General features: G+C 39.7%; 2 protein-coding genes across 2 annotated transcripts in view; both read right to left on the reverse strand.

The window, feature by feature from the left end:
* The window catches only part of usp13 (ubiquitin specific peptidase 13), a 141,865-nt gene that overhangs the window by 121,864 nt on the left and 2,537 nt on the right, over positions 1-17,464 (reverse strand). The gene's annotated exons all lie outside the window — the stretch shown is intronic.
* Positions 731-15,681, reverse strand: ndufb5 (NADH:ubiquinone oxidoreductase subunit B5). Its single transcript, XM_020523328.2, has 6 exons — positions 15,506-15,681; positions 11,427-11,512; positions 8,290-8,356; positions 5,167-5,228; positions 1,635-1,741; positions 731-935 (listed from the first exon to the last, which is right to left on the reverse strand). Exons 1-6 carry the CDS (start codon positions 15,621-15,623, stop codon positions 815-817), a joined length of 561 nt encoding a protein of 186 aa, XP_020378917.1. The 5' UTR covers positions 15,624-15,681; the 3' UTR covers positions 731-814.

The following is a 17,464-nucleotide window of genomic DNA, read 5'->3' on the forward strand; positions in this document are numbered from 1 at the left end:
TGCAAGCCTCTTTGCATACTTCTTCACCCAACTGCAATGAACCATAGTTTCCTATTATCCTTGAGTGATTATCTAGCTTCTCCTTAAATACACCTTTACAAATGGCTTGAATTCCTCCATGTGAGAGCAACTTCCATATTTATTCACTCCCTGAATTCATTATTGTATGTTTTAGTGGCTATTTAATATTTGATTCCAAACTCTCATTTTGCCCATAAGTGGAAACATCTTCACTACATCTATCCTATGAAACCCTTTCATGATGTTGACCTCTGTCAAGTCATCCCTGGGTTTCTCTTTTCAAAAAAGCCCAGCCTGTTAAATCTTTCCTATTAGATTAACTTCACAGTTCTGGTACAACTTCAGTAATTTTTTTTTGCATCATCTTCAGAGCCAATTATCTTTATAATGTGGATTCCAGAAACGCTCACAGTACCCTTACTTATGCCCTATAAAGAAGACAGGAAATGCTTAAAATGATCACTGAGAGTAAGAGAAAAAAAAAACAGATCTTAGAAAGTGTTTTTCATTATCCTATCATTGCAGAGAAACACTTCATCATTAAATATGTCACTCATGACCTGACTAAAACAAGAAACTCACTACATAGACAACTGCAGGAGGGAATATCAATGACTAAACAGTCTATGAACTGTGCCACTTAAAAAAGATGATAAGTTTGATTAAAAAAGGAATATTTCAACTAAAATAAGAAACTTGGTCAAAAGAATATTGACATGATATAGTTTATTAAACAACATGTTTTCACATACTACGTATTAATAATTAGCACACCCAAGCAATCTTTGTCTTCCTAATAATCTGGGTTTGACTTTTGAGAATTATCGATCAAATTTTTGTCCAGAGTTTCATATTGATACCAAGCACCATCACCTCGCTCCCTCATAAGACGACGAACCTCAAGTTGTTTCAGCCTATAATTAAGAAAGCAAAACTGAAATTAATAATGCAAACAGTTTAAACAAATCTGGAACTATAAAGTATATCTAAAAGTAGTAATCCATTCCCAGTCTACCAAAAACTTGTAATCCCCAATCTTCAGAATCATGTTTTCACCAAGACTATGAGTAGAATATTTTCTTTGAGGCCTTAATTAACATTAATTTCACTCAACCGGCAACTGACGTGGAAGTCTATTTTGCGATAACTTCTACTAACTGCCTTTTTAGGATCACCCAAGAGTTTAAAACAATCTAGTATACAACTTCTGATGAGCCTGATTTATGAAATCTGTCTCTTCATAACAGTGCTTTTTTTTGCTCACATTTCTTCCTCTCCTAAACTAATATAAAAGATGCAAATTGAAAGACAACGGGCTATGTCAAATAAATCAGAGTTGACAAGAATAGAAGATGTAAATGAGAGACCTCAGCTGTATCAGTTGTTTTAAATTCTACAAACTAGCAGCATCAGTCATTTTTTTTGAGGTTACATTTGTCTTATCTTTAAAAAGGCCTGTGATACATGAAGGTGGATGCTTGGCAAATTGACACCACCTGTCTTTTTTTACACATGAAATTTTCCATTTTAGTATATATTTTGAAATATACAGCTTTTAACGGCATTGTTTGGATTGCTTAACTATAAATATGTATAGATTTGCAATAAGTTACCTCAGGTCTGCTTTCTCTGCTTCAACAGAAATAAGGGCCATCATTTTCTCATAACCCTTCTCAGGTGGGTCGTAAAGATATTTTGAAATCCATCTTGTTATGGGATGCTGTAAATAGAAAACAGTGTAACTAGACATGAGATTACTAACAAAAAGGTGCCTAACACATGCAGCTCGCATCTTCTGCAGAATTTACAAAGTATGAAGGAAGAAATCATTTATTTTATCATTTTTCCTCACAGCCAGCATTTATACTTTTGCTTAATCATTTCCAACAGACAAGCCTTAGTCAGGTTTAGTGCCAGCTCAGTAGTAGCACTGTCACCTCTTAAGATTCAAGACCCACTCCAGAGACTTCAGCACATACATCTAGGGTGACACTTCGGTGCAATACTGACAGACTCTTTAATGATTCATCTAAAAGACGGCATCTCCTACATTGCAGTACTTCTTCAACACTGAAGCATCTAGGATATGCACTCAAGTTATGGTAGGGTTTCAATTTTCAACTTTTTAAACACAGAGACAAGGATGTTACCAGAAAAATACCACAGGGAGCTTTAATAAAAACATCCCCAATTCACCCATGAAACTCTCCACAGTTATTACTTCCAAATTTGCTGAGTGATAGGAAACAGAGAGTAACAGTCAATGGATATTTTTCAGGCTGGAGGAAGGTTTGTAATGTTCCCCAGGGGTCAGTATTGGAGCCATAGATGATGAAATCCCTACAGTGTGAAAACAGTCCATTCATCCCATCGAGTCAGCATCAACCCTCTGAACATCACACCCAGATCCCTGTCATACCCTGTAACCATGGCTAATCTACACATCCATGGACACTACAGGGCAATTTAGCACAGTCAATCCACCTAACTCGTACATCTTTGGACTGTGGAGTAAACTGGGACACCCAGAGAAAACTCACGCAGACACAGGGAGAACGTGCAAACTCCACAAAAGAGTCATCTGAGACTGGAATCGAACCTGGGCCCCTGATGCTGTGAGGCAGCAGTGCTAACCACTGAGTCATTGTGCCACCTGTGATCTTGGTGTGCAGGGGGCAATATGAAAGTCTGCAGATGATAAAAAACTTGGAAGAATCGTAAACTGTGAGGAAGATAGTGTACAACTCCAGAAAGAGACAGACAAGTTAATGGAGTGAGCACATTGGTGCCACATGAGTTTCAATGGAAAGAAATGTGACATGATGCATTTTAGTAGGAAGAATAATGAAAAACAATATAAAATAGGTTGCACTTTCAGTAGTTGTTGTGGTTTATAGTTGGTTGTGGAAGCAGTTACATTTCTCTATGCCACATTTATGGGTGCCACATTATAGGAAGGATGTGAATGCATTGGAAACAGTACAGAAAAGGTCTACAAAAATGGCTATAGGGATGAGAAACTTCTGTTATAAGGATTGATGGAAGAAGTTGGGATGGTTCTGAAGCGAAGAAGACTAAGAGGAGATCTGGTAGAAGTTTTCAAAATCATGAGTGAGCTGAATAGAGCAGGTAGTGAGAAAATGATCCTGCTTATAAAAGGAACAAGAACAAGCGGGTATTGATTTCAAATGATCTGCCAAAGAACATAGCACATAGAACATTACAGCGCAGTACAGGGCCTTCGGCCCTCGATGTTGCGCCGACCTGTGAAACCAATCTGAAGCCCATCTAACCTACACTATTCCATTATCATCCATATGTTTATCCAATGACCATTTAAATGCCCTTAAAGTTGGCGAGTCTACTACTTTTGCAGGCAGGGCATTCCACGCCCTTACTACTCTCAGAGTAAAGAACCTACCTCTGACATCTGTCCTATATCTATCACCCTTCAATTTAAAGCTATGTCCCTTCGTGCTAGCCATCACCATCCGAGGAAAAAAGTTCCCACTGTCCACCCTATCTAATCCTCTGATCATCTTGTATGTCTCTATTAAGTCACCTCTTAACCTTCTTCTCTCTAATGAAAACAATGATAATGGAATAGTTTAGGTTAGATGGGCTTCAGATTGGTTTCACAGGTCGGCGCAACATCGAGGGCCGAAGGGCCTGTACTGCGCTGTAATGTTCTATGTTCTATGTAACAGCCTCAAGTCCCTCGGCCTTTCCTCACAAGACCTTCCCTCCATACCAGGCAACATCCTGGTAAATCTCCTCTGCACCCTTTCCAATGCTTCCATATCCTTCCTATAATGCGGTGACCAGAACTGTACACGATACTCCAAGTGCGGCTGCACCAGAGTTTTGTACAGCTGCAACATGACCTCATGGCTCCGAAACTCAATCCCTCTACCAATAAAACCTAACACACCGTACGCCTTCTTAACAACCCTATCAACGTGGGTGGCAACTTTCAGGGATCTATGCACATGGACACCAAGATCTCTCTGCTCATCCACACTACCAAGAATCTTACCATTAGCCCAGTACTCTGTATTCCTGTTACTCCTTCCAAAGTGAATCACCTCACACTTTTCTGCATTAAACTCCATTTGCCACCTCTCAGCCCAGCTCTGCAGCTTATCTATGTCCCTCTGTAACCTGCAACATCCTTCCGCACTATCCACAACTCCACCGACTTTGGTGTCATCCGCAAATTTACTAGCCCATCCTTCTACGCCCTCATCCAGGTCATTTATAAAAATGACAAACAGCAGTGGCCCCAAAACAGATCCTTGAGGTACACCACTAGTAACTGAACTCCAGGATGAACATTTCCCATCAACCACCACCCTCTGTCTTCTTGCAGCTAGCCAATTTCTGATCCAAAAGAAATACAGATGAAGTAAGGATACACATACAGTTAGGGTGTGGAGGAGTCAGGTTCAATTGAGACATTCAAGAGAACACTGGATGATCACTTGGATAAATATAATGTGAAAGAGTATGAAGAAAAAGCAGGAGGTTGGCACTCGGTACAGATGTCATTTAATGAGCTGGTGTAGGCACAATCAACTGAAGTGGCCTCCTTTTGCATCATAATACTTCTGTGATTCTGTGCAATTCCCAATTTTGTTTTCAAATCACAAGTATGCCATTCAGGCATGACTATTTATTATGAAAATTGATCTTTATTTATTTCTTCCTTTTAACTTCCTGGTATTTCTTATCCTATCCATGCAGTGTTTTCGGCTCTCAGTAGCTCAAAGACTTTATTTGCCTTTCTTCTCCAATAATACTTTTCATCTATTTATTTCAGTTAAGACCATTTATTTCTACACCAAAAGCTTATTAATTCGGTTCTCCTTCTATAGCTGCAAGTGCAGACTTCCTATCCCCAAGCCATACTGGTTTAAATATTTCCCCCACCACGTTACTTAACCTCCCCACATGGTATTTCACTTCAGATGCAAGCAGTCGCTAGTCCTCAATACACAAGTTAACAAAGAGTATGTCTTCAATTGGAATCCTAATTGAAACTACCAATGAATTAATGTGTATCTAAATGGTGCTGAGGAAATATTGCAATTCATTGTTGACACCCAGTGCATTAGTTTAATATGATTACTAAGAAGCTTACTGTACCTTGTAGTATTCCCAGTGCTCTGGGACATAACCTTCAGGAATCTCTGCAAGCTCAGCCTCACCTGAGAAATGCAACACCAGAGATATATTTTTAGAAAAGCTGTTTATTCTCTTCCAAGAGTCATAATATTTGAGAATTAAGATTGCCACAATATGGAATAAAAATGTGAATGTCTAACTACATAAGAGACAAATAAAAACGCAGATGCTGGAATCCAAGGTGCAGTCAACATTTCAGGCAGTCCTGAAGAAGGATAATATATGAAACGTTAACTGCTCCTTTCCTCCAGATGCTGCCTGGCCTGCTGTGTTCTTCCAGCCTCCTGTTTGTCTATCTCCATAAGACATAGGAGCAGAAATTAGGCCATTTGGCCCATCGGATCTGTTCTGCCATTCAAGAATGGCTGATATGTTTCTCAAACCCATTCTCCCGCCTTCTCCCCTTAACAATCAAGAACCTGTCTATCTCCATCTTAAATATACTAGTGACCTGGCTTTCACAGCCTTCTGTGGCAATGAATTCCATAGACTCATCTCTCTCTGGCTGAAGAAGTTTCTCCTTATTTCTGTTCTAAAGGGTTCTCCCTTAACTCTAAGGCTGTGCCCTTGTGTCCTAGTCTCTCTTACCGATGAAAACATCTTCCCAACCTCCACTCTATCAGGCTGCTCAGTATTCTGCACGTTTTAATTAGATCCCCCCGCCCAATCCTTCTAAATTCCATCGAGTATACACCCAGAGTCCTCAAACGTTCCTCATATGTTAAGCTTTTCATTCCTGGGATCATTCTTGTGAACGTCCTCTGGACCCATTCAGGGCCAATACATCCTTCTTGAGGTATCAGGCCCAAAACTGCACACAATAATCTAAATGTGGTCTGACCAGAGCTTTATAAAGCCTCAGAAGTACATCTCTGCTTTTATATTATAGTCCTCGCAAAACAAATGCTGACATTGTATTGGCCTTCTTAACTACCGACTCAACCTACAAGTTTACCTCAACAGAAACCTGGACTAGGACTCCCAATTCCCTTTTTACTTCAGATTTCTTAATTTTTCTCCCCATTTAGAAAATAGCCCATGCCTCTATTATTCCTACCAAAGTGCACAACCTCACACTTTCCCACATTGTATTCCATCTGCCACTTCTTTGCCCACTCTCCTAACCTGTCTAAATCCTTCTGCAGTCTCCCTGCCTCCTCAATATTACCTGTCCCTCTACCTATCTTTGTTTCATCGGCAAACTTAACCAGAATGCTCTCAGTTCCTTCACCTAGATCATTAATGTACAGGTAGTTCTCCTATGACACAATAGTTGCATTCTTGCATGACCTCGCACTATAGAAAACTGCCACAGAAAATCGCGTTATAGGGAAATCGCTATACCTGTACAACAGAAAATTTGCATTATCCAAACAGCATCCACTATTCATCAATCACATTACACCCAATTCGCATTAACGAAACATGCGTTACAGCTGAACTACCTGTATAAAGTAAAAAGTTGTGGTCCCAACACTGACCCTTGTGGAACACCACTAGTCACCAGTTTCCATCCTGAGAAAGACTCTTAACTCCAGTCTCTGCTTTCTGCCAGACAGCCAATCTTCTATCCATGCTAATACTTGCCTCTAACACAACGGTCCCTTATCTTACTCAGTAGCCTCCTGTGTGGCAACTTGTCAAAGGCCTTCTGGAAACCCAGGCAGATACCATCCATTGGCTCTCCTTGGTCTAACCTGCTAGTTACCTCCTCAAAGAATTCCAACAGACTTGTCAGGAATGACCTCCTCTTGATGAAACCATGCTGACTTCACCCTATTTTACCACGCACTTCTGAGTATTCAGAAATCTCATCCTTCACAATGGACTCCAAAATCTTATCAACGACTGAGGTCAGGCTAATTAGCCTGTAATTTCCCAGCTTTTGCTTTATTCCCTTCTTAAATAGGAGGAATTACATGAGCAATTTTCCAGTCCTCTGGTCTCTCCCTGACTCCAGTGATTCCTGAAAGATCACCACTAATGCCTCCTATCTCTTCGGCTATACATTGCTGAATGTATAGGTGAACTGGTAATCATTATGTTTTAAATTGCTAGTTCATAACATTTATATTTTAGTTGAATATAATCCTAGAATCCCTACAGTGTGGAAACAGGCCCTTTGGCTCAACCGGTCCACACCAAACCTCAAGAGCATCCCACCCAGACCCATCCCCCTATAACCCACCTAATCTACACATCCCTGGTCACTATGGGCAATTTAGCATGGCCAATCCACCTAGCCTGCACATCTTTGGACTGTGGGAGGAAACCGGAGCACCTGGAGGAAACCCACGTAGACACAGGGAGAACGTGCAAACTCCACACAGACAGTCGCCCAAGGGTGGAATCGAACCCGGGTCCCTGGCGCTGTGAGGCAGCAGTGCTAACCAGATTTATTGAAGGCAAATTTAATCTTCTACAAAATAAATACAATAGGAAACTGATCACTTGAATGCCGAGTTACGATTTACAGAACACGTCTCTTTATTTGTTTATGTGTTGTGTGCATTGCTGTCAAAGTCAGCATTTATTGTCTACACCCAACTCTCCTCGAAGTTAGTGACGTACACCTTGAATTACAACTTCTGAGATTCAGAAACATCCACAGAGCTGTTAAGGAGGGAGTTTGACTCAACAGCAGTGAAGGAACTACGATTTGGTTCCCAGATGGATACTCTGTTAGACAGCTCTAACACAAGTCTCCAGGTATCAGTGATGACCACTTTGCAGGATTGACTCGGCTGGGGGTGCCTGATTCCTTGGTCAATGTCAGGTGGTTCATCCAGTTTTGTTCTTTTTAGACAGAGAAATTTGATACAGCTGATCAGATTTCTGACTATTTCAGAGGGCAACTAAGTGTCAATTATACTGCATTGAGTCTAGGGTCACACCAAATACACAAGGACAGCCTATATCTTTCTCTAAAGAATATTAATGACCTAGATAGGTTTTAAACCAAAATGCAGTAATTTTAGATCATTTTAATTTTAGGTCATTTTATTTTCAATGTCAATTGACTTACACCATTCATTAAAAATAATCTTTTTGCATCATTTATAATTACCACTGCAAAATACTTACCAATAAAAATATTCACAAAAGTGATGAAAACAGCAACTGGTATTCCAGTTAATAAAGTGTAGAATGTCTGCGGAAAGAATTGAAAATTTATCAGTGCAATGTCATTGTGTGTTTAAAGCTGTACACACACAATGTTGAGGGGGTTTGGACTTGCGAATATTTCTATTAACACAAATAAGCTTCTAAATAACAACTTAAGTGGAATAAGATAGATGTAATGGTTTAACCTGCCTTTATTGATATAATATTTAGTTGATCAGTCCTCACGGGTTAGGCTCCATGAAGTTTAGGACTTAGGGTTCTGTCCTGCACTGCTGAAGTCTGTACTGCCATGGTCTCCAACACACAATCAATTGGTCAATCACAATGTTGGACAGTCAATCTCAGTCCTTCAAACACCACCTACATTCCTTTTAAGTGATGTGTATGTGTCAATCATCATGCCACTGCATGACTTCCACCTCTGGAAGCCATTGCCATGCACTGAGCTCATATCTGTGCACGACAAAGAAAAATTATGGGAAATGTTACCATGTCTCACGTCTAATGTCTGAGACATAAGAAGCCAACCCAGAATCTTGGATACAAATCAAGACCACAGAAATTACTTCTGTGCCTCTACACTTGGAAGCAGCCAACAACATTCCAGATATTCCAGCAGTGTGGATCTAGTGACCTTTCTGCAGCTTGCCCAGTGACAGCCTGGTGTCACAGGCCATGAGGTGAAGCAAGTGCAGAGGAAAGCAGCTTTCAGACCTTTATTTAAAACTCACTGGTTGCATGGGCAGAATTTATATTCATGGTTAACAAATTGTAAAACCTGGTTTTAAAAAAAAAAAAAAGCCTTTACACTGTTATTTATCATGTGTTATGCACATCTCTAACTCCAGGTGTGCTCTCAGTTGTAGGTTAGTATTTAGTGCTATGTTGCTTTTTATCTTCGCTAAAAAAACTCATTCTTGTTAACCAGGAACATACGATGATTGATCTTGAACCATCTAAAAAGATATTACAAATGTACAACTTCCACACAGTATGGAAAAATGAATTTAGTTCACAACTGTAAAAGATAAGAGCATTTGCCTTAAATGCAACCGAAGCATATCAGTAAGTGAAAAGAGGAATGTGGAATGACACCACAACGATGCATAGTAAATTCAAGGACAGTTTTTGCTTGAACAGCATACTTTGGACAAATAAAGTTCATGAGCTGAAGCCACTTTGAAACATCAACAGTTATTTTTCCTATTCAAGTAGCAAAAGTTAAGATCTGCACTGATGCATCATTTCACATTTGCTATTTTCTGGCAAAACAAAATATAATTTGCAGGTGGCAAAGTAATTAAAGAAGCTATCACTGTGGCCAATGACTTTATTCAAAGACATTAAAAATACAGAATAATAACAGAAATCCAAAGCATGTCACTAGGTGCTTCCACGGTTGCAAGACAAATGGGCCCTTTATTCAAAGGCATCTTTCAGCAACTATAGCATAACCATAAGGACTGTGTATGCTTCTCACTGCATTTGGATGAATACATCACTACAACCGACATAGTGCAGCTGCTTGAACTTGTGTTCATGGACATTTTAAGGACATAACAATTAAAGATGATCCTCCCACCCTTGCGCTCCTGAGAGCGAACAAAAGGTGAGGATATCTGCAAAAATTTCAAAAGATACATGTTTGAGAAAAAGAGTCCAATCAAGACACTGGTTTCCATCACAACTGATGTTGCACCAGCCATGCTTGGTGAAAATGCAGGTTTTGTTGCATTTGCAGAAGTGATCTTCATTTTGCTCGTTTGTCAATTACTACTGTGACATAAAGCAAGCATTAGCGAACTAAATTATGGTTTTCTCTCACATAATGGAAGTTGTTAATATTGTAAACTCAATTTGAGCAGAGCCCCATGGCAAACTAATCCTCCGTGCTAATATGAGATGATTAAGTCAGGGGGAAGGTCCTGAAAAGATTTTTTGATCTGATGCTTGAAATCAAGGAACAAAGCATGCAGCGAATTGACAGATGAAATAGTGGTTGCTCGACTTTGGGCTCCTTACAGAAATGTCAAAACTGAATAAACTGAACTGTTAACTGCAGGAAAAGGACAGAAATTTAGCACGTAAGTGCTGTGAATGTATTCAAACTGAAACTGGGCCTATGGTCCTCCCACTTAAAGAACAAAACATTGCAACACCTTGAATCTTTACAAAATACTAGGGAAAAAAAAAAATCAAAGATAAAGAAAAATGGTTCTATCCATACATGTTTGTGCATACCTAAAAACGTTGGCAGAGGAATTCAAGAGGTGATTTCAGGAATTGGATTTGATGCAACAAATCATCACGTTTGTCTCAATTCCATTCCTTTAAGTAGAAACTGGGAGTGAGTAGGCTACCAAATTCCATGACGTGTTTGATTTACACAGCAGTGGAGTTGATATGGAGATAATTACTATGCAAATGGTATTGAGTTGAAAGTCAGATCAAGGGACAGCGATTTTTGCAGACTTAGTAAAAAGAGAAAATACTCACTCCTCTCATGCTGTGCTTTTAAAATGAAGGTTTACTTTCATTCCACATAGTCTTGTGAGACAGTGTTCTTCCAAATGAAGAAAATCAAGTCTAAATATTGCACCTGCCTCTCAGATGCCCATTTGATGGGCTGTAAATGACTAGCAGTATCAAACTACAACTCTATTTAAGGCATTGGCAGATAATGGGCAGTCGCCAGTGTCACGCAGACTTGGTAAGTAGAGAACAAAATGAATAATTATATATATTTGGTTTTAGATTTATATAGCACTAAAAATAAAGTGTATACTTATTTCTTAAAGGTAGAAAAGTCATTAATACTTTTTCATTAATGATTTCTAAAGCTTTACATCAAAGACAACAAATATGCTCAACACATTTGTCCTTCTTTGTACAAAGATAATTGGACCTCCAGTACATTCACACATTCCAATTGAATAGATAATTGGAATTGAGATGTTATTATTTATCAATGCTGATTGCTAACCAATGGCTTTATATTTGAATTATATACTTTATCACATTCAATCTCTGGCAGAATATCTTTTCCATGCTTGTAGATCAATTGGCCTGAATTCAGATGCAACTTTGGTACATACCAAGAGACGCAGAAAGCGAGTATCATAATATTGACTGGACTTGATAACAAACATCTGTTTTCCATGACTACCATGACGGACTGCAACTAGAATAAAACAAACCAACACAACATTTTCAGGTAACAGAAAATAAATATATATTAGCTACAACACCACTGCATTTCAGGATGACTCCACTGTTGATAAATTATCAGAGTGCTCATCTGACATTCAATACTGGATAAGCAAAAATTTGTTCAAATTAAATATTGGGAAGGCTTAAGTCATCGTTATTGGGGTCCACCTCAAACTCAATTCCTCAACTACTGACTACATTTCTCTCATGGCAGCAAGTCAATTTTAAGCCAGTTTGTTCATAACCTTGGTATCACATCTGATCCTGAGATGCACATGTCCAGTTTTAATTACTCCACCATTAGTGGCCATACCTTCAAGTGCCTCAGCACTCTGGAATACTCCTCAACACCTCTCTATCTTACTTTCCTCCTTTAAAATCTATGTTTGACCAAACTTCTGGTCAACAGACCTGTTGGGGTAGCATTTCTGCTGGCCAGACAGTCATTATTGCAGCACTGACATGAGTTATACGGGGGACCCTGAAGAATCTCCATCAAAGCAGACTCCTAAGGAATTGCCCAGAAAATTGAATTTTCCTTTGAGCAAATCTTCTATGCCTTAAAACTTGGAGATTTTTGATGGTTCCAATGAATAGTTACTTAGGGAAAGTTAAACTATTAAATACATCATTTAACTCTAGACGGATACCTACAGAGACTGGACATCCGCCCACTCACCACTCTGCAGGATCAGACAGCCAGGGATCTGGCACCTCAACCCATACCATGACCTGACCAACCCCACACCACCACCCCCCCACCGCTGCCAAACCCAGAATCTTATCACAAACACAGATCTCCCTTCTTTCCACTGCCTGGAAAAGCTGCCTCAATATCTCACATGACTTATAATGCTCGTTAAGCATCTTGGGACATTCCATTGTATGAGAAGCACTATGATAAGTTGGTGCTGTAAATATAAACTGTGTGATTTAACATTTAGTGCTTACAAAAATAGAACTTTAAATATATATTAAATTCACTGAACAGTATTGCTACTCAGGTTTTATCAGATTTGTTTTCCAATGCAAACTTTATTTTCACATGTAACTGTGGGATATCATCAAAATTGTTATTCAAATCCAGACTGTTGTATGATTTGGAAGACAGGCTGAATGCAAAATAATGTATTTTTGTTCAAAACAACAGAAACTATATGATTTAAAAATTACACATCTAGCACAAAGCATTTTGACTTTATTACTACCTATTTTATGGACTTTCAATGAAAACAACTTTCAGAGCTATAAAGGAACTACTGGGCCAGATTTTCTCTCATGATTCCTGTTTATACTCCAATGATTCAAAACAAGGCTCATGTTAAGGACACTATCTACACTCAAGTTTGCACGGCAGATTTATCATAATTACACAGATTTTCCATTTGGTAGTGTACCCCAGTATGGACACCTATTTTCTTTAGATAAGATGACAAAACAGTGGGAAATAGGCTAACATACCAGGACTGCTATAACATCTAACAAAAACAGAAGTTGCTGGAAAAGCTCAGCAGGTCTGGCAGCATCTGTGAAGAAAAAATTAGAGATAATGTTTAGGGTCCAGTGACCCTTCCTCGGAACTGCTATAATGTGTATTAGCCTAATTTAAAAACAGGAGTCAACAACAAAAAAATGGAGGTGCATAACACCAAAATAAAAGGGATAAATATAAATGTGGATAAAAACCCTGCACTGTAGGCTCCTGCCCAATTTTCCAACCAGGTTCCCTTAACTTGTGAATTAATAGTTAACAGGAAAGAAAAGTACACTTCCACAATGTCTACTACACAAGTTAAAATCAGACTGACTTTCACCTTGTATTAGAAGCATTCTGGAGACATATGCTCAGGCAGAACTCAGGAGACTGTCCGTGGAGAGAATCGTACTGTTCGAAATATCACAGATTCACAGAACATAGAACAAAGATTCACTGTAGTGCAGAAGGAGGCCAATCAGCCTATCGAAACACATTGACCCTCCAAAGAGCATCCCTACCAGACCCACATCCCTACCCTATGACCCTGCATTCCTCATGGCTAATCCACCTAACCTACACATCCCTGGACACTATGGGCAATTTAGCACGCCAATCCACCTAACCTGCACATCTTGAGACTGTAGGAGAAAACCCATGCAGACACAAGGAGAATGTGCAAACGCCACACAAACAGTCGCCTGAGGGTGGAATCAAACCTTGGTCCCTGGGACTTGGGATAGGAATGCTAACCACTGAGCCACCATGCCACCTTAATGAAGAAACAGTAAGGCAGCTTTACACAAAGTCAGAATGGGTAAAAAGGAAAAGTATCTCAGACATAAGCTCTTACAAAAACAGAATTTATTTTAAGGGACATGCAAAAACCAAAGTTCTCCCTCATCACAAAGTGCCTTGTAATGGCTCTGTAAATATAAGAATAAAGGGCCCCTGGGGCACATTGGTAATGTCCTACCTCTGAGCTAGGATACCTGGGTTCAAATCTGACCCGCTCCATACTGTATGATAACATCTGAACAGGTTGATTTTTCTAAAAATAAAGAACGGAATGCTGGGTTCACATTCCACCTGCTCCAGAGGTATGGCATAACTCATCTGAATAGATGATTAAAAATATCTACATAAGAAATTCTTTAAAAATGTACTTTCTTAATAAAGGCAAGTTGCTCCCTTTGCACATTCAGGATGTATTAAATACTCTTTCTTATTTTGTTCCACAGGACTTAGGTATTTGGATGGTAACTGCATTATTATAGTTAAATTTAAATTTTCAGAGTTTTGTTCAAAAATATTTATTTCTAGGGCTTTCATTGTCAATTCATTTTATTTTGATCATTCATGAGATAATATCAGATTTGTTGCTTGATTGTGTTCAGCTATTCTCAATTTCTGCTATTTCTCCCTTAATAATGGATTCTAGCATTTTTCCAACGACAGGTATTAGGCTAACTAGCTTATACTCTCTTTCCTTTTTGAACAGGAGCATCACAATTATTTTCCAATCTGTTGGAACCCTCACAGAATCCAGAACGTTCTGGAATATTTTGACCAATGCCTCCCCTATCTCTGAAGGTACATCTTATAAAATCCTTGGATGCAGGCCTGGCAACTTGACTGCCTTTAGTCCTATTAGTTTGTCAAATACTTTGTTTCTTGTGATAGAGACTGTTACAAAGTCTTCTTACAAGTCTTGACTGTTCAGTTCTGAAAAAGGATCACTGGATTTGAAACATTAACTTCATTTCTCTCTCCATTGATGCTGCCAGACCTGCTGAGTTTCTCCAGCAATTTCTGATTGTGTTGACTGTTACTTGTCAGGTTAGCCTCACACATATTACTCTGTAAATTTCCGCTAAGTCAAAACTCTTCTGCTTCTGTCTCAACTCACTCCAGGTCCCATTCAACCATCACCAATTGGTCGTCTGTGTCAGGGAACCGATTGACCTTGTGAAGTGCATCAGGATACAACAAAAACTTACATTTATGTAGCGAACCAACATTCATACGCTTTGGGCAGCTTCCAATTGCATCTTAATTTTAAATTTATCCACGACATCATTTGCAAATTCTTCCAACCCGAGACCCTTCCGAGATGTTTATATTCCTCTAATTCTAGCCTCTTGAGTATTCCGAATGTTATTCACTCTACATAAAAGGACCTAGCATCTAAAAGTACGGCCAAAAATCTGAAAGATCCATCTTACCTCTATTTTCGTACATCGCTCCTTTTCCTCCTGTGAGACACTAATGAAGCAAACTCTGATCAAGCTCTTGCCACCTGTACTAACACAGCACCCACTTATGGGCTGAACGTCAAAACTGGCCTTATAACACACCTTGAGCAAGTTATTCCCCAGTTCGCTACATAAATGTAAGTTTTTGTCGTATCCTGATGCACTTCACAAGGTCAATCGGTTTCCTAACACAGACGACCAAGCTGAACTAAGAGCCGGTTAGGGCTAGCCATACCTTTAGCAGTTGCAGGAAAGGCCTTGAGCAAGGAACTTCCAGCCAAATACTGCAGTTTGTGAGAAGGTCGCCGCGCCACAAGAGCAGCCACAGACCTCAACACACTTAGCACCGCCATCTTTGATACTCCTTGGTTGCCCCAGGGGTCACAGAACGGATGCAGGCTAGCGCCATCTTTGATAGTCCCTGGACGCTTTCGTCACCGAAACGGAAGGCCGGTTTGCGCCATCTTTGATACTCCCCGGGTTGCCCTGGCGATCACATGAGACGGAAGCCTGTAGGCGCCATTTTTGACCATGGCAGGATGGGGAGAGGATTCAGAATCATTTCTCACTATAACACATTGTGCAGCGAATAGTCAACAAACTTTCAAATCAGATTCTTTATAAATTTCTGTCAACATGTTCTAGCGCTTTGTGAAAGGGTGAAGTGAATGTTGTTGACATTAATATCGTATTTTCTGTTTCCGTTTCAGATTGAAACATCCGTACAGTGTTTTATTGTATTACAGACATCGAGAGCGTGCTTCCTTTGGTTGCATAAACTAGCTGAAATGACAAGATTATTTATTTCGGATAATGTACAGGATCGATCTCTTTTCATCTAACCTTACGTTTCCAATCTTGACACATTGGCAATGAGTAGAAACGAGTTAATATTGACCAATGAGCTGCACTGGCGGCCGGTTGCCTGGCTACCAGTGACGTTGTGCATTCTGGGAGTAAGATGGCGGCGCATGTCTTGAGCTGGTGTTTGCAGCTGAGCAGAACCTTCAGGATCGGCCCGTGAGTAACTCGGGGGGGGGGGGTGGTGAGTCGGCCCGTGAGTGACCTTCGGGAGTGAAGATGGGGGCCCCTGTCCAAAGGTGTAATCAGAGGTTACAATAGACACAACCAAACAAGAAGATTGCAGCATGGAGTACGTCAGAGACCTGCATATGCGCAAGTAGTTAGACTAGGCAGTACCTTTCGTGAAGGAAACAAGAACTAGGCAGTACATTTCGTGAAGGAAACAAGAATTACCAGATGAGTGTAGGACGGATCAACTCTTGTTTTTGGCGCTATTTATATAGCATATGGGATCCGTTACAACACAGGCAAAGATGTAGAACACATGCCCCCCACCCAAGACACACAAGATCAGCAGAAACGTCTTTGCACCATCTGTGACAAACTTTTGAAGCATTGTCTTTAGGAGAATCTTAAGGAAATGTGTTAAGGAAATGTCAGAGGACAATCAACTCGTGGTGAATCACTCCAACCAACGTTGTTGGCAGAAACTTGTATTCTGCAGCACTATGACCAAAGGAAGAAGACAATCTTGGATATCAGTGCATCTCAGAAAGACCAAGAGCAAGCAAAACACATTTGGATACAGAAGTCTAATGCAAACATAGTGGTTAATACATTTATTCTAGTATTTGATATCACAAGCTGTCACCTGTACTGTACCTGTGAAGTAAGTGGTCCACTGTGGAAACCAGTCACAAATCATTGGAAACAATTTGATGCATACCAGTGCAGTAAAAGTACTGCACCAGTGTAGTAAAAGCACAAGCATCTTCTGCAAACTGGGATTAAAATGGTTACCTTGAACAAGAATACAGAAGTTCCACTGGATTTATAAGTAGATAACATGGATATCAAGGTGATAGATGGTCATTTTGATGAATTTTGGCCAGGACAAATCCAAGCAACTTCAGGAACACTCAAATATATGAACTAGGAACAGAAGTTGGCCACATGGCCCATCAAGCTTTTTTTTTAACTTGCCTGACATGAGCATTGCTGGCTGGCCAGCACTTATTTCTTATTCTTAGTTGTCTTTTTAGAAGGTGATGGTGAGCTGCCTTCTTGAACTGCTGCAGTCCATGTACTGCAGGTACACCCACAATGCCATAAGGGAGGGAATTCTGCGATTTTTTTTTTTTTTTTTTTTTTTTTTTTTTTTTTTTTTTTT

The sequence above is a fragment of the Rhincodon typus genome, chromosome 13, assembly GCF_021869965.1.
Source record: "Rhincodon typus isolate 14 chromosome 13, sRhiTyp1.1, whole genome shotgun sequence".
In the NCBI taxonomy this organism is placed as follows: Eukaryota; Metazoa; Chordata; class Chondrichthyes; order Orectolobiformes; family Rhincodontidae; genus Rhincodon; species Rhincodon typus.